General features: G+C 38.6%; 1 protein-coding gene across 2 annotated transcripts in view; it reads right to left on the reverse strand.

The window, feature by feature from the left end:
• Positions 1 to 313: 313 nt before the first annotated feature.
• Positions 314 to 27010, reverse strand: part of MSR1 (macrophage scavenger receptor 1) — a 63389-nt gene continuing 36692 nt past the window's right edge. The window contains exons 8-10 of one of the 2 annotated variants that reach the window (XM_036011675.1): positions 26641 to 26694; positions 9977 to 10165; positions 314 to 1321 (exon numbers count right to left, since the gene is read on the reverse strand). In XM_036011675.1, coding sequence (XP_035867568.1) covers positions 1188 to 1321; positions 9977 to 10165; positions 26641 to 26694 — 377 coding nt within the window. In that variant the 3' untranslated portion in view covers positions 314 to 1187. Of the gene's footprint in view, positions 1322 to 9976; positions 10166 to 23155; positions 24476 to 26640; positions 26695 to 27010 lie in introns of those variants that run through there. The other variant, XM_036011676.1, reaches the window with a different exon arrangement.

Consider the following 27010-nt stretch of genomic DNA (forward strand, 5'->3'; position numbering starts at 1 on the left):
CCGGCAGAGCAGGGGCAGCCTGCGTTGCGTGGGCTGCGCTGGCGCCCTGTTGCCTCTGCAGCAGCTTCCTGAGCACAAAGGGAAAGACAGCTGCGGCTGAACACTCGGTTGCCCAACCCCGTGCAAAATGTCTTTGTGGTCCATGGTACACCAGACAATATGGGAAAGAAAATTTGGAAAATGTAGCTGTAGCTGAGCTACGCTGACGCCATATAAACACAGCACAGTAGCGGGGGACAGGGAGGACTTCATGCAAGACTCTAAAGGGCAGTTGACACTTCCTTCTGCATTCAAGACATTTGCATGCTGTTAGTTTAACTGGAGTAAGTTAAGTAGCTGTTTGCATTTTAAACACGGTCTGTAAGAATTGTAACAATGTAATTATTCCACTTAAATGCATAACAGTCTAAGCTCCATGTTGGAGATGACTTTTTGATGCACCAACTATTCAGACACATACAGCAATGGTGGGCCTGTGCTTCTTCTCGTAAGCGCTGCTTCAGCTACCTTTGTGATTCAGCAAAAACAAACAAACACACAAACAACAAAAAACCTGTCAATACATGACCATGTAAAGTAACTATGTTATTAACTGTTATTACAGACTGTGTTAGTACATGAGCATGTAAAACCTTCTGATAAAAATCTTACACAGCCAAAACTTATGATGTAGATTGTTATGTAACAGTCCAGTTATTGCTCATCAGAGATCTTGGTACCTGGATAAGATTCTTTTTTAAAAAACATGTGTGGATTGAAGATTTTGCAAACTTGGGAAATTTTCTCGACCTCATTATGCAGAGAGCAATTAAATTAAAATCAACCAAATAGATTACAAAGAAAATAAAATTATAATCTTATGGTGAAGATATAAACTGGGACCATCGATTGAAATTTGTGCCCATTATTATCGACATTTGTAATCTAGAAGCCTTGAACTTCAGTGTATTCAATTCGATATATGTCATTATAAAATTCCATTTGCCAAAGTAGATGTTAAAATGGTTCAAAAACAGACAGGTGGTAAGTATGAAGGTCTTCAATATGTTTATCCAGTGATTTTTAAATATTCCGTGTCCTTTGACAATATTCTTAATCTCTTAAATATTAATTAAACTGATTTTAGTGGAGCAAAGTAATAAAAATCATATTCAACGATTTCCTAAATATGAGTGAAAGATGATACGTTATAAAGTGCAAGTGACTCCAGCATCTTCCTTGTGGGTACAGGATCTCACACCCCACTGTTGGATTTTACACTCTTCAATAGATGCTTCTCTCCCAAAACAATAGACTTCATTCAGCCATATTGGACCCGTGCCTGCAAAAATCAGATACGTTTGCATTAGTAAGTACACTTGAGTGTTCGTGTTTGAGTGAAACAAAGCCATTTGTTTACTCACTCATTTAACAAAATGTGTTCATCATGATCTATATACAAGTACTGTGCTCTCTATTAGGATTCAAAAATTAATCTCCTGCCCAAGAAAACTTTATATTTTGTCAATGTGTAAAATACTAAAATCCAAAAGATAAAAGCTGTAATAAAGGTACACAGTTCCACACAATTATAGATTAAAAAATTATTGGTTTTCTCTAAGTATTTAACAAACTATTTTCATTTTTAAAAATAAGGAAAGAAATAAACTTTAATATAATGGATACATGCAATACCCTGGTAATCCAAGTGCATGGGATGAGGTGTATCAGGAATGTACGGCGTCCTGGAGTTCTTTTCTTAGCTTCCAATGTGTTTCACTTTACATGTGCCTGGCTTACCAAACACATTATCTATTTTTCATTAAGCGAAGACTAGTACAATGAGCAAAGGGCTTAGGAAGTCTCCTGTAAGGAGACGGTGGACTCTGAATTGCAAGCACATGCAAACAGGAGAACGGCAGAGCTCACACGCTCTTCTGAACTCTCCCTCAGACGCATCGGAAGCAAAAACAACGGTGTCAGCAGCAGGCTGCCTCCCAGATACTCATCGAAATGAACATAATTGCCACTTTTAAGATAAGGACTGTATTTTACCAATGAATGAGAAAACAATTGCTATTTCAAAAAAAGGAATTCGTAGCAAGACATTTAAAAAGTGAATGTTTGGAAATGTTTTCTGATATACCCTAAAAATATTTTAAGTGTTTCATATATTAAAGTGTTCCTTTCTTTTAGGCTTGAGACATTTAGAAACAGAACCTTTGAAAACTTCTGAATGAATGATTTCACCGGGTTTTGTTAAGCATACGGTATTGCAAACCTCCTAATGAATTTTCAAAAACATTTCATGCCATCAAGAAATGGATGATTTAGCAGCCCATTTCAACAAACACCTCCGCAAAACTGAGGGAGGGTAAATAAATATGTTAATACTGTAAGCATAATTGACAAATCATGTTTTAATTTGGATTAATATAATGTCTAAAGGTTTTCTTTCAGTCACAGGAGCAACTAAACACAAGGTATATTAACGAGGGAGAAAGAAGGCTGGATAGAAAGCTGGGACCATGCTATAAAATTTTCTGAATTGTATATTGTGAGTCACAAAAAGAAATGATAGCATCGGAACTACAGTTTTAGAACTCTTGTGCCTGGCAGAAATGTGGGCATTAAATTGAGGAAGAATCTGTAAGGTAATAGGATGTCAATATAGACATTTTCTGTGATGGCTTATGTGTTTATTTACATTTCAAATTAGGAAATTCTGATTTCCACATATAAAAAAGATGGGTAAATTACTTAATTTTTGAATAATTTGTGCCTTCACTGGAAAGATCCAAATATAAGACAAAATTATATTTTGGTTTACATTATCAAGGTAACTAGGAACATTGTATTCTCCTTTTAATATAATACTAATTATTAGGATTCAAACAATATTTTTATTAGAAAAGTGAAGGTTATCCTGAATTGATCAATTGTAAGAGTAGGAGGTCTGTCCAGAAAAAGTCCAGCCATTGTTAATATAACAAGAATGGTTTCCACAACATTCATGTAACCTGGCAGCCAAGGAGAGTGGACTGGAATGCACATGTGTGAACAATGATGACTTCAGTGTATAGTCAGTGGGGGTGGTAGATGCTGTTGAGTGAGCATATGTACTTTGTGGCTGTCACATTCAAAATGCCTGAGCAAACAGAGCAACAAATCTGCATCAGATTTTGTGTTAAGCTTAAACATTCCTCCAGGGAAACTATTCAGATGATTCAGAAGGCCATTGCTCTGGGCATCTGGTGATTGGCAGCTTCACTACAACAATGTGTCTGCTCATGCATCATGTCTTGTGCACACTTTTCTGGTGAAATATCAAATCACCCAGGTGACTTAGCCAGGTTTGGCATCCCGTGACATCTGTCTCTTCCCAAAACTAAAATCACCTTTGACAGGGAAGAGATTTCAGATCATTGATGAGATTCAGGAAAATATGATGGGGGTCTGATGGATACTGGGAGAACTGTGTGACGTCCCAAGGTGCCTAATTTGAAGGGGACTGAGGCATTTTACGTACATTGTTCTCTGTACAATTTTTCTTATATCTTGTATCTTCTTCAGTAAATGTCTCTGTTTTGCCTATTACATGAGTGGATACTTTCTGAACAGAAGTTCATATGTGTTTGAAATGTTCATACCAATATTGAGCTTTTTCAACTTGAAATTTTAAGGCAGATAAATGGCTTTCATTGTATAGTCAAATTATATACTTAGCTCTTTCTCTTTGGGATAAATGTTATCTAAAATAATTTTTTGTTTGTTTTAATGATAAACTTTAAATCTATGTCATTAAACACCTACATTTAAAAAAAAGATTAATGGTATATGATCTCAAAATCAGAAATCTTTCCAGGAATACTTTTTGGTTCCCAAATTGCTCTTATGGGTACATATATTGTTCCTTTTCATGTTTGTGAGTGTTTGTATGCATGAGTATGTTTATGCATATTTTTGAAAATGATACTATGTATAAAATCTATACCACCTTTCTGGAAGTTCCCAAGGGCTACTCAAAAATATGGCCAAATAATTAAAACTGCACAAACAGTAAAACTACTCTTATGTTAACACGGAAGGGAGTCAAAACAATGGAACATTTATCAATCGCATTCACTACATCTCTGGACATTTATAAACTGTGTAAATAGTCAGGAGTAAACGTTTTTGTGAAAGCTGTGGCTCCATCACGTCTGGGCACAAAGGAATGGTACAGATCCGTGGCTTCTGGGCCCAGGTACCAGAACACTTTCCCTTACTCCACATTTCCTAGATCTAGTCACTGGGTTTGGATCTCGGCAGTGCCGCGTTTTTACAATTCGGGAAAAGAGAATTACGAGTGGGACCTCCCAATGACAGTCACACCAGCAGGGCCACCCCCACCGGGTCAGCACAAGACAGAATATTTTGTCAATGAATGAATGTGCTGACACGCGGGCACGAGTGTTTAGAAACCACAGTAGAGGAAGTCATGAAGGTTGGAATTCCCTTCTGTCGTAATAATAATGAATATTTAAACCCACTCTTTGAAGAATTCACAGTGTGGCCCGAAACATTCAAAGTACTTTTGATGGGTTATCTCACTGAATCCTCAAATAATCTTAAAAAGTTAAGTGCTTTTATAGTGCCATTTGACTGTGGAGGAAAGTAAAAATCGGAGGCAGTACCTTTGCTCAAGGTCACGTAGCTAATGCGTGATGAAGCGTTTCCCCCAGGGCTGCCTAGAGTCGGGGCCCACAATCAATGATTTACTGCGATGCTTTGCATTATTAGATTCGGTCCTTCAACAGATGTTCTGAGGGCCTCCACGAGCGGGCAAAATCAAAGTCCGTTCTCTCGTGGACTGACCTCCTAAGGAGGACTTCCGTTTTAGGCAGGTGGAGCAGCCAGGGTCACACAGGTGTGTAGTGGCAGAGCTGACGCTGCAGCTAGGCCCCCTAGCTCTTCCTCCACAGCTACAAAAAGTAGAGGGTGCCAATCGGGGACTCTGGGCTCTCCTACGGGGAAAAGACTCAAAGGCGGTGAACATGCTTTCAGATGCAGGGCACACACTGTATCTGTTCTCACCTATGGTTTTTAGAATGTGCTCTTCTAAATAAGCTTGTAACATCATGGCCATTGTCTCCACTTCATGGGCAAATAAACTGAGACGCAGGCAGGATGAACAGCTTTCTCAGAAAGAACAGAGCCAAGCGACAGAATATAATAACCTTTAAGCCGTGGTGGTATTCAGTGACTACACAGAAGCCCAAATGGAGTTTTGAAAAGAATTTTCAGATGTGTCATTTTATTTTTATATTAATATATTCAGAACTATAAAGCCTAAGGGGAAAATGTATTTAATACACATTTCCCATAGCCTTCCAAATTGTTTGCTGCATTAAAATAAATGCTAAGGTAGTATAAAATTAATAAAATGTTATCTTCATGCAAACCTCAAAGGTAAAACAAGTTTGTTTTTGTTTCTTTAGATGATAATTGTTACTCAAGGATTTTGTTGTCACTGCTATCATTGTTATTTTTTGCCTCCAAACTATCCTTTCTCCTTAGTGGAAACCTATACAAAATGGGTGTGCATATTTTAGATGTTTTTATTCTCTTATCCTATCTATCTATCTATCTATCTACTCAGTCGTACAACTTCAATCCCCTTTAATGTTTTAGGGCTGTGGGGATTCCAACTGACGGACTTGGTGCTTCCAAAAGCAGGCAATGACAAATGTACTGTCCATGTCCTCTGGGGTTTTATGAGCTTGGCTTGTGATGTTGGGATTATGCTTGACAGATGATACCATTTTCCCTTAATCTCTCTCTTTTTTAAAAAAATACAGATACTGTGGTTCTTTGAGGGATTTGAATTCATTTAATCTAATCTTCAGAAACCCACCACTTTGTGGGGGGAGAAAAAAGGGAATCAGATATTTTACATTAGCTACATCAAAGCAATGAGATTTGCGATTAGCTGATGAATAGATACATGGGGAAGTAAAATCACAAGTGGTTAAAAATCTCCGCATGAATTTGCATTAAATCCAGTTATGGCTGGGTGAGGTGAATTTGCATCACTTTTAAGACTTCTAATAAGGAAGTACTTTGTCAACAGCTCCAGAAAAGCACTGTTTTTGTTTATTTGTTTTGTTTTGTTTTGTTTTGCAGGGGTGGGGGATCAAAGTTGAAAGCAGAATGGGAATCCGAATAGAGAATGGCTAAACAGCCTAGAGATCTGGATTCTAGCTCCGTGGTTCTAAAGAAGCCGTGTGTTTCCCCTATTTAATTATATTTGCAAAATAAAGGGATATGGCTAAAGTACCTCTAAAATTTCATTTGCCTTTAAAATTCTATGATTTTAAGATTTTGAAGAAGCATGCTCTTCAGGCATGAAGTTCTTAAGGATAAAAAACATTGTCTCTTAGAGGCATAGGTTAGGACAATGAATGTAGACACACCCGACCACCATAATACCATAGTAGCTGTGTAAACAGCTACTTCTCACAGGTGCTGTGTGCGCTAAATGAGACCATGCAACAAGCACTTGCTATGCAACATTATTCCTGCTTCGTACTGTCTTTGTTACCATAAGAACCCTATAGGCTCTGTATCAGGTTGTATAACATTCAACATGTAAACATCTTTTAAAACTTTCATTGTGCATGGTGCACTATGTAAGAATTTGAGTTCCGATCCACTGAGATATTTTAATTATCTTTGAGATTATTTTTATTCCCATTTACTAAAGCGCAGTTCAGAGGTATAGTTATCTTTTTGATCACTTTCAATTTATTCTCGTATTTATTTTAAATTCCACTTAGAAAATTGGTTACGGATTGAGAAAGAGGTAATGAATAAAAGATGACATTTATGTTTAGAATCTTCTTTTGTTTCTGCTCTCAAGTTTGGTACTTTAGCACAAACTAGTGCAAAGTGAGAAGAGGAGAGAGCTGCTCCAGGCCCTGCTCACACCTCCTGCATTTGCTCATGGGCCTTGACTTGCCTGGAACAAATTCCCAGAGTACCACTCTTGTCTGGTAAAGCTCATCCAAGTTTGCTGCAGGGAGACCAGTTTGCTACTGGGAGGACAGATTGGAGGGTGGAGAGAGAGAGGTGACTTACCCCCTCTTCCCTTCCCCATGCAATGAGGGGCAAAATGCCTCTCAGTGCTTCCTTATTTTAACCTTTATGTCTACTCAGGATAAAAGGGGGAAAAAAAAAGAACATTCCACTTTAGCAAAAGGTACACCCAAATGAAGAAATCTGCCCTGGCTGGCGTGGCTCAGTGGATTGAGCGCGGGCTGGGAACCAAAGTGTCCCAGGTTCGATTCCCAGCAAGGGTACATTCCTGGGTTGCAGGCCATAACCCCCAGCAACCCCACATTGATGTTTCTGTTTCTCTCTCTCTTTCTCTCTCTCCCTCCCTCCCCCCCTCTCTCCCCCTTTCTTCCCTCCATCTCTAAAAATAAATAAATAAAATATTTAAAAAAAAAAATCTATTTAAAGGAGCATGCTGTAAGCTTTATTTCTATAAATCATTTTTCTTGAAGCTGCAAAACTAATTCTTCATAACGCTAACAAGGATTATCTCTGGTTAGCCAGGTTTGCTATTTTAAACTGACAGAGAGAAAGAGAGGAGGGATAGAGGGAGAGACAGAGAGGGAGAGAGAGAGAGAGAAACTGCATCGAGAAAATTATATTCTTCCTTTAATGGGGGAATTATACAAATAAGATAAATTCAATTTTTTTAATTCTTGTTTCAATTTTGGTAATTATATATATATATATATATATATATATATATATATATATATATAGTCTTAGGCTGATTCTTCTAACTTTCCTAAGGTATGACAAATAATTAAAATTCTAATGCATCTTTTCTCTCCCCAACCCTTCCACTCATATTTCTCTTTCCTGTCTCTATGCTGCATTCAAAATTGCTTTTTCTTTTCCCGCAGAGTGACACTGTAAATTTAAGGTGGAGGAGTGGAAAAATAAGGAGGAGTTTATGCAGCTTTACATAAAAGGGTTGTTTGCTGTGTCTAATCCAAAATCAGCTTACAATGTAAGCCTGTTTCTTAAAATAAAACGTACAATGAAGCAGATCATGAAATTTATTTCTCAGATTTTTTCAGAACAAATAACCTCAGTTTTATTAATTCTCCTGGCTCATCTTGCTATATTATTTTGAAATTCTCATACTCATTCTTCACGTGCTTGGTACTGAAATCTGGGTACTGGCCACACAGTGGGCAGAGACAAGAGCTGGGTCTCCTTGGGGGCTGTGGGGAGACGGTCTGGGCTTCTGTGCAGCGCACGCCAGCCACACCCCTCTCCGCACAGTAGGACATCACATTCCCCTGGGCCTTGGCACATCACTGCTGTCACTGCACAATACACTAACACACACCTGACTCTTCTGCCTTTCAAAGGGGATGGAAAAATAGCCTAAAATTACACCGTTGGTTCTGGTGAGCAATGCTACGAACGAAGCAGGCTTTGTACTGGGCACATTTTAAGTATGCCAGCTCTTTTAAGATCCCAAATACATCTGGCCTGGTATTATTATTATTCTAATTTGTATTGAAAAAAAAAAGAAATGGAAACTCTGAGACATGGGTATCAGTGCTAAAGTTTCAGCTCATATCTCCTTAGTTCCCAAATTCACTTTGGCAGGCGCTCGAACATGTGAAAGGAAAACCAAAATTCTGACATGCCTTGCTGTTTTATTATAGTGAAACTCTAGTGTAATTTATAGAACCACCAACTACTGCGAATACACAGTCTCAATAAAAACAGACACTCATCTTAGAGGAGTAGTCAGTTATCTGAAGGAAACTTAAGAGAATTGCCTCCACAAAGGCAAAAAAAAAAATTCACAAGAGACTAAACTCTATTGTTTCATTACTTATTTAAATAGAAAACGTTTCCCTGCCAGTATTCTCCAACACTTGTTTTCTCCCTTTGTGCCACTGCCCTAGATGGGAAATCCCCAGAGATATAAGCAGGAATGGGTAAAAGCTGTGGGACAGAAGAACAAGGCACTTGTGAGACCAGGCCTTAAAGTCCACGCGATCTTGAAACAGTGGCGTCCAGCTGTGACTTTCCCATCTCTGTCTGAACTTCAGTGGAAAAACAGCTTTGAGGTCTACCACAAGGCTTGGGATTGGGCGGGGAAATAAAGCTGGGGTACAACTGCTTACTTGCTTTCCTACAACAGATTGTATTTTGCCAAACCTTATTAACAGTTTCCCGTGAATTAACGTACATATGTGACTGCTCTTGCTCTAAATTTGGTTTCCGCTTTGTAACAGATTAAAGGTTTCCTTTGAGACAGGAGAAATTAACAAATTGAACCACCAGACTTGTTCCTTAAAGATACAAAGCTAAATGCGTAGCTGTCAACCCTCTGGATAAGGTAAGGTGCGAGTCATCTTGATGAAAGTGATTTTAGTGTTATTAGTCACTTTGTACTGAGCTATTCAGCTAGCCCACATTGATTCAGTTATATATAGACAATCGAGAAACCAGATTTCATTTTGTCAGCGAGGGCTCATCCCAAGAATTCAGATCATCACATGCTGTTATTTCTAAAACTGAAGAACTTTGGGCCATCACCTCCCTGCAGAGCAGGTCCGCAGGGAGGACAACTGTCCTCCTGCCATTCGAACTGCAGGCGTCCGCTTCACAGATTCTAGCAGTGGAGTAGTTAATTCACCGGCCCAGCTTTGCCAATCACTCTATTTTCCTCTGTGTTAGTACCCTCCACCTAACCAAATGAATCTAAATAAAATTGAAATGTTAAAGGTTGCCTGAGAGCATATGGCCTTTGATTTTAATATCCCTTTGTTTTCATTTCTACTTTCTAGGAAAGGCCATTTTAAAACATCCTACAGAGGATTTTTCTACCTGTCCCATAAGTCTCTCTCTCTGCTGGCTTTTCCATATAAAAGAATGTCTATGCTTCGTTTAAAGAAAAAAAATTAAAGAAAATTACCTTGTCCAAAACGGGCTTCCTTATGCACTGTGAGAACACCGGAGTACCCCAAACTCCTGCAGACAACCAGTCCCCCACGTAGCTCCCAGTGGTCATCACAGATCGTACCCCACTGGCCGTCGTGGAAAATCTCCACTCGGCCTTCGTGGGGGCTACTGCCATCAACCAGGCGGGCGGTCCTGGAGGGAGCTGCAACAGAAGCAAGCAAAGGTTAATTCTATACTGATACAGTTTTATGACGCTTGTTAAACAAATCATTTTAGCACTTTTTTTCAGTGAGGTCAATTGTTGGAATAAATTTCAAGTGTTCTAGCATCACGTGTGGTAAGGAGTGCAATTGGAAGCATGGCATCAATCAAAGCTGAAGAGTAGAATCTCTTCTCTCCATCTCATCATTTATGCAAGTTATGTCAATGAGAGCTCTTCGAAGATTATGTTCCTGTGACTGCAAAATTCAACAGCTATGATTTTCTAAATGTTATAGAAATTTTTCTTACTATGTAGAAAGTTTTATAACAAAGTAAGTTATTATTTTCCTGACATACTAACACACAAACAGGAAAATACAATCTAGTGATTTTCAATGATGTAGGAGTTGGAGGAGAAGATACCTTATAATATCATAAACATGGAGAAAGAGATGACCAGACATCCTATCTTCTAGCAAGAGAAACAAGATAACCATAGTGACATTTATTTAGAAATATCAAGGCTATTTCTTAGGATGAGACCCCTGGATTTTTCAAAGAGGGAGAATAAGCACCCTGATCTCTTGAGGGTGCCGATTCTATCATGAAGACCTTATCCTCATGACCGATCGAAATCTAATTATCCCCTGAAGACCCCACCTCCAAATATCATCGCATTGGTGTTTATGGCTTCGACACGCAAACCTGATGGGGGAAGGGCATGAATGAACACAGTTTAATCCATAACTGCACGCCTTAGAGTCACAGATGGCTGCCCCACACCCAGAGTTCCTGATTCAGTAGTCGCGAGTGGGACCCAAGACTTTGTACCTTTGACAAGTTCCCAGGTGATGCCGATGCAGTTGGTCCTGGGAGCAGGCCTTGAGAACCACTAACCTTGAAGATCATATTATATATTGAAAAGAGGAGGCATGTTGATCAGACACACCTGCTGATACTTTGATGCAACCCTTCAGTCTCCTTTACTCCAAAGAGAATGGGTGCCAATTACTTCCAAATCACTCATGCTTGTGCAGTTTGAAGGGGAATAGGTTCCTCTACTGAAGTTTTTATGACTTAATTGGGCATGCTCATGCCTACCTGTCATCTAAATATTTTTCAGTCATACATCAGTTATAGCAGTGTGACCACACTTTGCTGGTCCTTGCCCATATCTGAACTAATACAGAGACGCAGTAGGCCAAGAGACTTTTTCATCTACCCTGTTTTGGTGATAGAGAAAAGCTCCTTTTGTCATTTGGAACAGCCTCAATCAGCATTTTGTCTGGAAGACTGCGGGTCAGAATTTTCTCTGAACTTAGCCAGCTCATTACATGAATGTAATTAATGGCACAGTTTCTTTGGTATCAAGCGAACCCATTTAGTTAGGCAGATTTTTTCCGCTGGGGAATATTTGCCTTGTACCTAAAGATTTCAGAAAAGTAATTTGCATGTATTTTTTTTCTGGGTAACTGTCTTAATTCTCCTCTTAACTTCATTAATGTAGACTTTCTCCAGAGTCAAGTCAGATAAACCCAGATAAACATTGACCGTGTGCCCACTTAATGACTCTCTATATTTGGCATTGCTTTGTAAAACTGGCTAAAAATAGAAACAAACCAAAATGGAAATGATCAAGTATGTTAGGGACCACAGGATTCCCTGTGGAACCCAGGGATAAGATTATATTTAGTCACGTAGAACAGCTCGATCAACTCAACTCTTCTCAGTACTCTCGCCTCAAGTTTTATTCAAAAGCCTCTCTGTAAATTGCTTCATTCTTTTCTTTTGTTGCAAGCTAGATATCTCTGTTCCCCAATCCACATGATAAAATGTATGTTAATAACTTCTAAGTTTCTTTTTTACAATCTTAACTGCTCAGGCTTCGTTTGAGCTAGATTGCCCATCCACAACCTAAGTAGGTTGGGCCAAAGATGTTTTCGCTTGCATTGACATGGTGATTCTGGAGTGAGGGAGGGTGAGAGGCATTTCCTTCTTGGAGGGGAGTTCTGAGCAAACAAAGACAATACAATACGTTCATTCCATAAAAGACACTTTAATAATCTGTGTGTATTCGTGCGACATTAATTATGCTATATGTTTAGCCCTGTGGTCATTTTCATATCTGGGATTGTTGAGTATAAATGAAATTAAAAATCCAGGACTCAGATAACCTGGATTTTAGTTCTGCCTTGACACAGTTTATGTGACCTTATTAAAACATTTAACCTCTCTAAGACCATATTTCTCATATGTTTTATAGAAAATATGATATTCGCTCTCTGTTAAATGTATCTTAACACAACTTCTTCTGTACCAGGTGTTTTCCTGGATTCCTGGAATAATTTGAATAAATATATATCCTGTCTTCAAGTTTCATGTATATTAAGGTTATTATGAAAGTTAGCAGAAATAATGCATTCCTTAAAATAGTATACAAATGTAAAGCATTTATTTTTACAAGTTTTAAAAATTGGGGGGTTTTCATTTTTTGATGAAAGCATTGGGATGAATATATGACCTGTATTATTAATCAACTTATTCATTGAATAATTTTTTTCTACTAATTCCCTGTTTAATGCTTTTTCTCCTGAAAGAAGAGTTCTAAATGAAATAGTATAAAAGCTTCTGCAAATAGACAAAACCTACCCTGCGGTTTCAGATGTGAGTTTATTCGACCTCTGTTATTTCCTAAGATGATTATCTGCTCTTCTGCAGAAACTCTTCTGTAATAGTGATGAGTCAGCTGTGGGCCATTGGCCAACACCAGTCTGCTGTTGGTTATATAAATAAAGCTTTATTGGAATGCAGCCACGTCCATTTGTTTGTACATTGTCTAGGACTCTTTTCATGTGCAACCAGCAGAGTTGAATAGTTGTGACAGAGACCCTCTGGCATATTTGTTATCTGACCCTTTAGAGAAAAAGCTTGCCAACCCCCGTGACAGTTTAAAACACAACAGTCTAGGATTTCAGTAGGGATTCTCCTGACAAGTGACCCCTGGAATAAATAAAGTCCTGGTCCATCACTACTTTCTTCTCCTGTCCAACCCTCTGAGAATCTCTCAGCCCGCACTTTCCTACTCTTTTTTATTTTATAATTATTCCCATTGCCCAAGTAAGCCTTGCTCTCTTTAATTTCTGGGGCTGTGGTCCCTTTCCAGAATGCTCTGTTAATCCCAACTCCCAGCCTCCCCTGCATCTTCCCCTCCCATACTCACACCTCCCATTTCTCCAACCCCAGCCCCGCCCCCCCAGGTTTAGATGGGTCCCTCACTTCCAACTCCCACAGCACTGCTGACCTCCCAAGGCACTGCAGACTGGTGTATTTCCTCTAGGCTGAGGTTTTTACAGTTCTTTGTTTTTAGCGCCTGACAAAAATGTAGATTTTCATTAGTAATCACTTGGTAAAAAGCTATAATATGAATGAATGAATGAATGAATGGTGAGGTCTTCTTGATATACAACCTACTGACTGAATTAAATTGATAAATGCTTAAAATACCAAACAATAGAACTAATAAAATTGAGCATTTTATAAGTCTCTAGAAGGAATATCGTTTCTATATGTAGAAGCAATAAGGGGAGCTATGAAGGGAAAGATTGATTTTATGGAATTAAACATGAGTTTTATTATGGAAAAAAATGACATGGCTGTCTACTGGAAGCCCCCCAAGGCAGGAAGGGTCTGGTGAGGAGTCTGATCAAATGCCTTACATATTCCAAAACCTGATTTTAGGTTTAGGGGATTTATCTCTTAGTGGCAGGCTAATGCTAAACAGAATCTTGGAACTAAATGTCAATTCAATTTGCAAGGAGAAATGTAATTGCTTCAAAAACTGGAATATTTGTATCTGCTTGACAAGGCCATTTTCTCCCCATGGGCAATCTTTAGAGGAAGTCAAATCACAATAAGTGAGCTATTCATTTAATTAATTTATTAATTTACAATGAAACATAGCAGTGAGATTTTGCCTCTGGGACGGGAAAGCAAGCTCTTTGGTTAACACATTTTTCTTTATATATGTTAATATATTCAATCAGGTTAGGTGATTTGACATTATGCTCTGATTCATCATCATTTGACTTTTTAAAGGCAATCTTACTATTCTTACTTCCTAGTTCTGGAGGGAAGAAGGTAATATGATAACTTCTATATATTTTTAAAAGTCCATATATAAGTATTTATTATACTAACAGTACATTCATATTTCTCTGACCTTAAGATAGCAAATAAAAATGTGTGGTAGGGAAGATATTTTACAAAAGATTTTGCAATTTAATCTGAGGAAATGACACCAAATATAATAAAAACTAACAAGTACAAAGGTTATTTTTATTTCATTTATTGCAGTCTTATTTTTAAAGAAGGTTGTAAAACAAAAATATATTAAATATCTCAGAGTAGAGGGATGGTTATACATTAGATGGATCGTGTTAGAGGCATTAAACATGATTGTCAAAAGGATCATGTAGGAATGGGGGGAAGATGATAATATAGTATTAAATGACTATCTCAATATTAACATTTTATTTTAATTATGCAAAAAAACTGATATATAAAAAGACTGGAAGGAAGTATCTAAGCATATTACAGTAATTCTATATATGGAATAGAAATTGAATATGTATTTTTAATCTTATATAATTTCTTAAAACTAAGATTAATTTAATAAAACAAGTAGTGGCCGGATGTTCACTAACATCCTTACTGTTGTAACATGTCTGAGACTCCAAGCTGAAATTCATAAAATTGAGGAGGAAGAACAAGGTCAAAATGAGAGATAGTTCTATTTTTGTAAAAAAAAAAAAAACCCACACAATGCAATACCATCAATTGTTTATGCACACATGCATTTGTAGCAAATGTACAAATGGAAAAAAACACACAAACTCCAAGATCATGGTTTATCTTGGAAAAGCAGGGGAGGCAGACAAAAATAGAGTTTCAACTGTATTCGTTAAAATTATATATCTTTAAAAACAAACACCTGCAGTTTGTATGATAAAATTTCAATATTTTAAATATCCAGGTGGTTTGTACATAACGACTTATTAGCTGTTTGTTATAAATGGTCTTCCTTCTTTCCTTTCCATGTGAAATATATTTTATTTAAAGAAGACAACACATTCACAGAGATGTCAATGGAGCCATGTGTAAGCCCTAAATAAATTATAAAAGTGCTCCATATAAGTCTTTCCTTACAAGCTAGAAAAAGATATTCTGAATCTGCAAACCTGCAGCAGACACACAGCATCATAATTTGGAAAAAGAAGTTGGGGAGTATGTGAACTCTGGGGCTTTTTTTACGTGTGTCTATCGCTGCTTGGGTGAAGAACAGAGGTTAAAAAAGATTTGAGGAGTGTAATTCATTTTCAATTATGATATTATTAACCTCATGGTCAGTTTTTATACCATTTATTTAAATTTGGGCTTAAATATATTACAATGGTAATTATTATATTTGAGTTCCAAATGTAACCAAGAAAATTTTTTAAATTGGTTTTAGGCTGACCTGGAAGTCCTTGCAATATAACAAAATTTCTCTAGGAAGGGAACTGATTTTTTATTTAAGAAAATTATCTCAATGAGGTACTTGGCTATGAAAGCTACAACCTAGATATCAGATGTTTGGGGAAACAGATTACATTTCTTTGAAAAAAAAAAAGTAACTGATATTGAATCTGTTATCTGGATATGAAGAGAGATGCACAATCAAGAAATACAAAGACAGGAGAAAGAGGAGGAACTAGGGCTATAGTAACAAATGCTCACCATCGTGTGCCTTCAAATAACAGAAATGCGAGGTCTGTCCGGAAAAAGTCCAGCCATTTTTAATATAAAAAGAATGGTTTGCACGTCATTGATGTAACCTGGCAACCAAGGAGAGTGAACTGGAACAGGCATGTGTGAACAATGATGACTTCAGTATATAGTCAGTGGGGGCAATAGACACTGCAGAGTGAGTGTGCTGTGTGGCCGTAGTCTCATTCAAAATGACCAAGCAAGTAGACCAAAAAATCCATATCAAATTTTATGTTAAGCTTGAACATCCTCCAGGGAAGCTATTTATATGATTCAGAAGACTGTAGCTATGGGAAACTGGTGATTGGCAGCTTCATTACAACAATGCACCTGCTCACGCATTGTGTTTCATGCAGAGTTTTTTGATGAAACATCAAATCACTCAGGTAACTCAGTCCTGCTAGAGCCCAGATTTGGTGCCCTGCAACTTCTGGCTTTTCCCAAAACTAAAATCACCTTGAAAGGGAAGAGGTTTCAGACTGACAGTGAGATTCAAGAAAATACGACAGGGCAGCTGATGGTGATTGGGAGAACTATGCAAGGTCCCAAGGTGCCTACTTTGAAGGGAACTGAGACATCATTGTCCTCTGTGTGATGTTTCTTGTATCTTGTATCTCCTTCAGTAAATGTCTCTCTTTTTCATATCTCATGGCTGGATGCCTTCTGGACAGACCTCATATGTTCTCTCAGACTCTGGAGGTCAGCAGTCCGAAGTCCAGCCATCAGCAGAGTGACACTCCTTCTGAAGGCTCAGGTGAAATCCTTCCTTGCCTGTTCCTAGCTCCTAGTGGCTTCTTCACTTGTAATTGTCTCACTCCAATCTCTGTCTCTGTCTTCACATGATCTTCACTGTCTCTGTATGCCCTCCTCTTGTAAAGGTGTCAATCATTAGATTTAGGGCCCAACTGAACCCAACGTGAGTTCGTCTTAGCTTAATTATACCTGCAAAGGCCCTACTTCCGAATAAGGTCACATTCTGAGGTTTTAGGTGGACATGAATTTTTTAAGCATTTTTATTGTTATTCTATTACAGTTGTCCCAGTTTTCCCCCTTTGCTCCCCTCCACTCATTCCACCCTCACTCCCATGGTCAATTTCTACACTGCCGCTCATGTCTGTGGGTCGTTCACACATGTTCTTTCACTAGCCCCTTCCCCTTCTTTCCACCATGATCCCCTTTCCCCCTCTCCTCTGGTCACTGTCAGTCTGTTCCATGTTTCCACACCTGTGGTTCTATTTTGTTAATTAGTTTATTTTGTTTACTCTCTTATAGGTGAGATTATATGATATTTGTCTTTCATCAACTGGCTTATTTCATTCATCATAGTATTCCCCAGTTCCATCCATGCTATTGCAAAAAGTAGCAGCTGCTTCTTTCTTTCTGCTGCGTTGTATTCCATTATGTAAATGTACCAGAGTTTTTTGATTCACTCATTTACTGATGGGCACTTACACTGTTTCCAGCCCTTGGCTGCTATAAAAATGGAATTTCCTCAAAACACTAAAAATGGAACTGCCTTTTGAACCAGCAATTCCACAGATGGGAATATACCCTAAGAATCCCAAATCACCAATTCAAAAGAACTTATGAACATGAATTTTTAAAAACACTATTAAACTCTGTATCACAGAGGTAGCAGGGATTTGAGTGAGGAGACACGGGGGAATCTAATTTCTCTATATTTTCATCAGACTATTTCAGACAGGAATCACTGGAATTGACTTAGAGCAGGAGGTTGGAACTCAAACAATGGTATTTCAATATAAAGAACAAACTGAGCCTCAAGAACCTCAGACTAGCTGGCTAGTAGATACTCAGGTAACACTGGGAATTAGTTAGAAAAGTCAACCATGACTACACTGAACACCCACAGTCCAGCTGCTGAATAATTAAAATAAAGATTGAGAATTTGTTGCTTCAAATTAAACTGTACTAAATTCAGATGATACTGAGTAAATTTCACTTAATTATGAGTAAGAGTGTATTACTTCAATGTATGAAAATTTAAAAGTAGCAGAAGGCTATTATGTTCAATATTAATTTGTCAGATTTTGAATTGGATCATCAGATGGGACTTTAAGATCTTGCTAAAAAGTGGTAAATATTTAAGATGAAAGAAGAACTTGGTGTTTAAGGAGAATACCTCTCTCATTGTACAGACCCTCACAGGAACATGATGCTTAAGAATAAGTTTATGTGTGAAAAATAAACAAACCAAAAGATTGACTGAGACAAGAAAAGCAGAGTGTGGTTGTTGGCGTAAGCTCTCTTCAGAGCGTTGTGGACTATAATGCTGCCTCCACCACTGGATTTTCAAAACTGCCAATTAAAGAAGAAGGTCCAAACTTCAAAAAGTATATTGCTTTCTTCAAGGGCAGTGTTCATTTATTGGGATATTTGTTATCATTTAGAGCAATCTTATTGTCATTTAATATTTCATTTTTAAGTGAGTCTTAGTTTCAAAAGTTATTTAAGAGACTATTTAAAAATATATACAGGAAAGTTTTATTTACCTATTTAAAAGGTATTTAAAATTTTGCTTTTCACTTAACACCCTAGGGCATAAAAAAATAAAGTCATCCATCAATATATGAAACAAAGTTAATTTAGAAAACTCACATCATAAAAAAGCATAAGTTACATTATTATTCTTTCTGATTTCTGAAAGCGTAGTCCTCAGCCAGACCTCCCAGAAGTCTTCAGACCTCCCAGAAGTCTTCACGTCCCTCTTTATAAGCTGGTGGGATACTGATAAGTGATCTAGCCTCTATGGGACTTCACCACGCATTTATAAAATAAACATAACAGGGGAGATTTCATTTTTAGGACATGTTTTGTCATTTTCTTCCAGGACTCGTGTGCAAATTATTAGAGTTCACAAATGTATTTTGATGCAGTTTGAGAGCAAAAGTCAGGTTAAGGTAAAATACAAGGTTGTACCTAGTAATAGGATTTAAATGACAAAAACCAATACTCAAACTGCAGACTCACCACAAACTAATAGCCATGTGACTTTGCGCAGGTCACATAACTGTCTAAATCCTCTCGGGAGAAACAGCAAAGCGATAGTTTCCCGTGAAGGTTAAGTGAGGGAGGTAACCAACCCAAGTGTCTGGCACAGAAGGTCACTCTATATATTACAGGCTTCATGGTTATCATGAATATTTCTATTTCTTAAACATTTAGATTTTTGGACTAATTATTGGGATGGGTGATGGCAGCACAAAATACTTATATATTTAAAAAAAGTTTCTCAATTGCTTTGGGCTCCAGGATCCCAAGGCGAGCTTCTGGAGTTTACGTATATCTGACCACAACCCAAACCTTTGAAATTGGAATTTCTGTATGTTAATTCCAGCCATCTGCACAGGATAAAAGCCCTGGAGGTCATTTAGATGATCGTCATGGCCTGGGAACAGCAGTTAGACCAATATACAATATGGTATGGTTACTTAGGTCTCTAAATCTTTCACATTATGGAAAAATTGACCTAATACATTGCTTTCCAATGGCAATTAGCATGAGTATTACTAGATATTACTGGACAACACAGTGAGGTTAATCCACTTTTTCGGGGCCCTTTTGCCTGCACGCTGAGATTCAGAAGGGGCGGTCCTGTCTAACCTATTGCCTGGTATTTACCTGATCTGATGGGACAATGCGTGTGACCCACTCTAGACACTGAAGTCATTAGTCAAGGGAAGACTCAGAGTCCAGGCAGAGACAACCTGAGTTCTTTGGAAAAAGAGAAAGAAGCATTTTTCTCAGAGAAGGCTAGGTTTGTAAACAATGAAGCATAGCAAGAGCTTACTGGACGATGAATACAACATGTAGAAAGAAAAAGAGAGACAGAGACAGACACCAAGGCCACATGAGCTCCTAGATCCCGCCATGCCTGAAACAAAATCTAGCTCTGGAATTCTTCATTATGTGAACCAATAGATTCTGTTTCTTCAATAAGCTAATTACCGTTACTTTCTACTTTTAAAAATCTTTACAAATACGTAGATTGGACTATTTGACAAAGTGCATTAGAGGTGATTCTGTTTGCCGTTAATCTCATCATCATTAGTTACTGTCTACTTAAACTGCATTATTCTGGCAATTTTTATTTTATAAAACACCATAACGCAAAAGAACATCACTGAAATGTGAAAACACAACATTGGCAAGAAACAAATAAAACTGAATTTGTTCCCATAACTATAAAAACACCAGAATGTCTTGAATTTCTTTCTGGCACAGTCTGGGCTTTGTCTGAGAACAAAAGGACAGGAGGACAGGCAGAGATGACTGAGGCAGGATCTTCCACATTCTGGAACAACGTTGGCCTTGGACTGCTGAGGCTGAGACAGGAGACTGCCCGCCGACACTGAGGTAAGTGTGCTCCCCAAATTCATGTTTGAAATTCTACCCTCCAACGTGACTACATTGATAGAGCATCTAAAGAGATAATTAAAGTTAAATGAGGTCATAAGGTGAAGTCCTAATCAGGTAGGACTGGTGTTTGATACTAGACTTCCAGCCTCTGGAACAGTTAGAAAATAAATTTCGGTAATTTAATTCATCTGGCCTGTGTTATTCTGTTTCGGCAACCCTAGCAGACTAATATACTTTCCTTTTTCTTTTTTTTTCAGTTTGTTTTCATTATTTTCAAATGAAATGAGAACTAGAGTACCTCAATGGGTATCAACTTGAAAATGTAAGCTTTTCCTTGAACTTGTAAATAAGAATTAAGCAACCACACCTGCTGTGTTGTAATCTGAATACATTAAAAACCTCTCATTAACAAAAATAACCACTTTGCCACTGAAACACCTACTTTAAAGGGTTAGAAGACTCTTATTCAAAAATTGCAAACGCATTTAAGGACCTACGAGATCCTTCCCAGTGGCCCTGGTGGGAACCGCGCTGTGAGAGGCAGCTGGGACAGGACTGAACGGGACGAGCACTGACTGACGGGTCCATTACTGACTGAAGTCTCTGTTGCAACATACAAGACATCTCCGTCACACACACACCACGAGGGAACACATCTATTGTGTTCATGGGACACAGTGTGTTTTTAGCAACAACTACCGGGCTTCTATAAAGCTTTAAACATGACCTAACCATCCAGTACTCAGCTGAGTCGCCAGGGGCCGGCACCGCTCAAGCACACTCTGCTGGCTGGCACTACTGAGAAAGCGAGGAGGTGAAAAACAGACACAATACAGCGTGGACAGCCACGCAGCCAAACTGTGTCCTGAGAAATGTTCAATGCGAGCCAGTTACTGAAACAAAGACAGCATAGTAGCAGGTAGCTCCTTCCCCTGCACATAAGTAACTCTCATTACTGATAATGGAAGCCTTATGAGCAATACAAGGAGACTATATTTCTCAGTAATATTCATGGGGGGAGAGGCTGGAGGCAATAGACAGGGGGTATATGAAGTCAGACACATAAACAAAGAAAGATGAACCGGCAATGCTTTTTGGAATTGGACCTAATGGGAATCATGCTGTATGATTTTTTATCTCCTTCGAGTCTTCAAATTTTCAGGCCCATCCTAGAAAACCAAATTGTTCGTGACAAATCTTTCTCTCTTTCTTCTTCCCCTCTCCATATCCTCCATACTCCGTATTTGTGTGTTTCACATAAAAAATGTATAAAACCAGTGTGGGACTGTTGAATGGCGTTGTAGTTACAAAGAGGCACTTTGGAACTGGATGCACCTGGCTTTGAGTTTCTGCTGTTCCACTTGTTAGCAGTAAGCCTCAGTTCCTAATCTATAAAGTGAGAATGTTAATAGAACTTACCTCCAAGACTCTTCTGAGGATTAAATGAGATAGTGCATCAAAAGCCCCTGGTGCACAGCGAATGTTCTCTAGAAGTTTGTATTATAATTATGTAGTGATTGGAGGAGAAGGCTTTGCGTTGGTTTGAGAAAGACCAAAATTCATTTATGATGTAGCTGTGTCCTTGGTAGACATTGAGTGAATGACAAATTGTTTGTTCATACCACATTATATGAGTTTCAAGATAAGATACTCTAGAGGCACATCCTAGTTATAGTACCATGGGCTTGAGAAAAGTACAGTAAAACATACCAACAATCCACACATTAGTAACACATATGTTTACAACACAGCCTTATACAGTGTGTAATTGAATGGCAGGAATTCTTTGCCTCGAGTGAAACACTTACCCTTCCAAGTTAGGCCGAGAGCACAGAAGACAAACCATGCGACTGGCATTAGAGCTGGGCTCAGATTTGCTTTCCTTTCATTATACATGATTAACGTTGGCATAATTTGTGCATTTAAGCTGGGTGTTCAGCATCTATTTTTGGCTAAAAAGAGAAGCCCTTTTCCCTAATTTGGAATGTAAAGGTTGCTATTTCACATACTTAAGAATCTGTCTGTAGCCTGGAGGGGGGATCAGATAACTTGTGAATAGAACCCCCAGGAATCGTCTCTCAGGATCTCTGGGATATGAGCCATTCTGTGGCCAACGTGGACCAAGGCCCGCTGGCCAGTGAAAGTGGGGTCAGGCTTTGCCTGCGAGCTGGACAGGAAGTTGGGTAGGAAGTCACGCCCAGTGAAACCATGAACGAAGAGATCCAGTGAGTCTCCAGATATTTCCATTAACTGGAGAGGCAGCGTTGCCAGTTTGCTAATATTTGGGAACACTGACAACTGGCTGATTCCTCCCCACACCTTCCTTTTTCTTCCTGGAGACCCGGGTGTCACGCAGTCACGCATGGACCCAGAGTCCCACTGACAACTCGAATTTATCTCAGCGCTGCTGCAGCTTTCTCGCCAGCAGTGTCTTGGGGTCACGCTTTGTCTTTCGGCACCTGGACTCTTGTTTTATTAGCCTGACATTTTTTTCTGACCTCTGTGGACAGCTTCTGGCCTCTGTCGTGCACTTGCTTATGTTGGTGTTTTTATTTATAATTTATGCTCTTCGGCTTGGCTCAAGCTCCTTGATTTGTGATCTGGACATACTTGTATTGTTCTGTCAATGTAGAATCTTATTGTCTAGATTCTAGGATATCTCCTTTTGTCTATGACATTTATTTGGCTTCTTAAATTTACAGTCTGCTTCCACTCCTTCCAATTAATTATAGGTTTGAAATGTCTGTGTTACAGCAACGAGGAAGAGGGGTTCCAGTCCAGAGAAAATGCTGGGAGCCATAACTTCCATATTTAAAGCAGTTTATGATTTTATAGAGCATCTTTACACACAGCATCTTTTGTGACCCTCACAACAACCCTGTGAGGTAGGTGTTAAATGTCCATTTCACGGGGAAGGGAAGGGAAGGGGAGAGACACAAACAGGCGCACTACTTAGAACTCTACTAGACCTGGGACTCTGTGTTAAACCTTGAAGGAAGGAGGAGTTGTGAAAATGTGATCTGTTAATAGAGAATATTCAAAAAGTAAGATAGAATTCCACACATCTCCTATTCCTTTTTTTCTTTTTTGGTCGGCCGCTTTCTTCACTCTCATAAAATATCTCCAGTTCTACTGAAATATTTATTTTTCTCCAGGATCCGTACTAGGTTATTTGTAGCACAAAATACAAAGAGTTTTGCAGAATAAAAAATTATCGGTATTATTTTTTCATGATCAAAAATTCTTGCTTGAAATAGACAGGCAATTTAAGAAAAGTTTTGTTTTTGATTCCATTGTATTGAATGAACTGTTCAAGTTCCACTTTACCTCACTTTTATAACTTGAAAAAATGCTGTAATTTGGGGACTAAGAAAACAGAGGTAAATTAATCAAATCAAATCAATTTAACCTTTTAATATTCTATGGAATTTAAAAATCTTGACCTGCTCTAAACATCTATAGAGCCCTATTCTTTCTCCAATATAGCTTTGCTGTTTTGTATACTACAATTGGCTCTCTAGGGTGAGGCACAATGGCTATCTTATTAGTTGTAAAGTCCAGCTCCAGGGTGTACAGGATGAATATACGTTGAATGAATGAATGAATGAATGAATGGCTTTTCTTTTATGTTATCCCTGTCACTGGATGAGAAGAGTATTTCTGAATGTAAAGAACCCACATCTAGTCAGTACCCACCAGAGTTTTCCTAGGACCCAATGGGTTAAATGGGTGCAGCAAGCACAAGATGAGGGGGTGGCAGAGGACTCTGGCCTGGCTCCGAGGGCTTGCTGGAACAACGTGCGAGTCAGTTCAATGGGAGGCGTCCCAGTGGGGACAGTAGGAGGTGGTAGCGATGGTGGGAGACTGGAGTGGGGAGAGGTATGCGCATGAGAACAGAGGCCACAACGGCACCCAGGCCGAGGAGAGGAAGCCACGCAGAAGCCGGGCACCACACAGGAACCAAGGTCGTTTGGAGGAGCCCCAAAGGGCTCGTGGAGTCAGCTGTACTGATGACTTGTCCAGAGGTGAAGGGCGTTTGAATGAGTTAGTAGCAGAGGGTGTCCCGCCCAGCCCACCTGATCTTCCAAGGGCCCTGCCCTAATAGGATCAGGGAGTGGCACCGGTCCTGACACACACACAAAAGAGGAAATCAACCGTTACTTGCATTCCATTTAAATTAAGCCTGAAAATTTATATAAAAGATGTCTATTAAAATAATTCAATATAAATGTTTGTATACCAGGATTAACTAAAGATGTGGGGAGTCAGGCACTTTCACAGAGACTCGATTGATACAATTTTTTTAGGAGCCATTTGCAAGTACCCCTCAAATTGTAAAATGCATGTCATCTTTGAATTATTGATTCTACGTCTAGAAAATTCTCTATTGAAAATATTCCCACGAGATCATGTATAAGAATGCTGAATATGGCATTGCTTATTAAAGCCAAATCAAAGCAAGCGAAAATGTTCTAGCACTCATGACTGGTGGGTTGAATGATATATGATGGTAATCACAGTATCACTGTGTAGTGGAATAAATGGATAGCCCCTGGGAAAAAAGGTAGAGACACGTGTACTGACATAGGCAGGTGACTGGCATGTTAACTTAAATAAGTAAAAGGCAAAACATACTGTACAGGTGTTTGTGTACATAATTCTTTCTCTCTCTCTTTGAAACACAGAGTCATACATACTCCATGGAGTCTGGAGGCTATGTATACATGTACACGGAAATATCTCTCTTGGCACTTTCTCAAAGAAAGAATGCACACAAACTGCAAATAGCCATGAAAACATCTGTAATTGAAAACATTTCTGAACACACCTGAAAAGAAAATGTTCAAAGCATCTGATACCCTCAGGCGACAGAAGACTGTGTGTGTTCAGTTTACAGACTACAAAATAAAGAAGTCCTGTATTTGCCAAGATGAGTCAGACTCAAAGTTAAGTAGCTCAGAAAAAGTCTCAGGAAATGGAGAAGAGGCGATAAAAGAAGAACCAAAGATAAAGAGATACAGATAGAGAAAAGCATGAAGCTAGGGGAGAGCTATACAAGGAAATATTTTCAGTTATGCGACTGAAAATAAATGGAGTGACAAGGAGAAGGGGAAGCAGTGGAGGAAAGTATACAGTAGACAAAGGTAATCAAAGGAGAAAAGATATAGTAATGTTTCTGTTATCTTAATATAAGAACAACACTAATAATCACTGAGTAACACTAAAGCACCTTGAGGAGACACACAATACTCAGTGTTATTTCGTTCAAGGGCAAACAGATCAACAACGCAACAAATATGGGAAATGTCATGTGGTTGGACCATACTTGGATGCCTGGCCTTCACAATGGTTACCCTAACTTGTCTAAAGGTGGCATTCATACACAGTATTAAGATAAAATAATTGCTTTTGTTAATGCAGAGAAATTACTACTATATCTTTTAAACAATAACTATAATGGGAAACTGCTAGATTTTTTGGTATATGAAAGGATCTGCCATGATCTGTCTAAAACAGACCCTTCCTGGGTAATCACATGTAGCTCCTACTGAGAATACAAGGGGGGAACACTTGAACCTGAGAAAGCAAGAAGGGAACCTTTATTCCTTTTCCTGACCCTTTCATTTTATCTGCGTAGATTAACCAAGACACAATGATTGCCTTGTGGCACGGCATTCTGAAGACATCACATTTAGTATTCAGTTTTTACGGCCCAATTTACGGATTCTGCGCATCGCAATGTGAGGTTCACCCTCCCCTGAGCAGAGAGCCCTTTCGTGACATCTGTTCCATTGCAGTTGTAAGCGTCTTGGATAGACAGTAGCACTCTTCAAGTTTTCAGTAAAATAAAACAAAGCACAAAACCCAGCCATCTCAGAATTAGCCTGGCGAGTTCTCAGATTGTCCAGATTCCTACACGGAACATTTCGGTAAGCTCCGTTAATAGGCAAGGAGGCAGTAATTGTTCCTATTCATAAGCTCGATTTTCCTTCAGATGGAAATTGGCTTGAAAATGGAACAATTTTTTTAAGTGGAGTTTTTAGAAAATTGTGCTCATCACAAAAACAAAATACAAATGAGTAATGAGAATCAAAGAGTTGTCTAATTTTTTATCTGTTTGTTTTACTCCAATTAACATTCTTGCAGAGAACTGGGGCTGGCTCCCACAGAATCTATGTGGATCAGCGTCGAAGTTCCTTCTCAATATTGGCCTCAGGCCTGGACACCACTATCAGAGCTCATGTTTTACGAAGGTGCACACGCACAGAAAACAAGAAACTGTACACTTACATGATATGCTTCTACTCCCCTTTTCTCCCTTCTGGCCTTTCTGTCCAGGATTGCCTTGGGGGGAAATAAGCCAAAAAAGAAAACATCGTTAATTAGGGCAATTCACAACGCTTGCTTTACATGGAAACAGAACAGCACAAAGTAATCTAGAATATCACTTTATAACAACCTACAGAAACTCAAAATACTAATCATGTTGGTAATCATTATTATTATGTTAAATATTATTACTATATCACGTTAGAAAGCCCATCACAAACCCGGCACTGTTCTGGGTAGATCCTTTACAAACATTATTTTAAATTAAGTACAAGGGCATTAAATGTCCCATTTTCCTAAAAGTAGACAAAACTGAGATGCAGTTAACTTG

This window comes from Phyllostomus discolor, chromosome 11 (genome assembly GCF_004126475.2).
Source record: "Phyllostomus discolor isolate MPI-MPIP mPhyDis1 chromosome 11, mPhyDis1.pri.v3, whole genome shotgun sequence".
NCBI lineage: Eukaryota > Metazoa > Chordata > Mammalia > Chiroptera > Phyllostomidae > Phyllostomus > Phyllostomus discolor.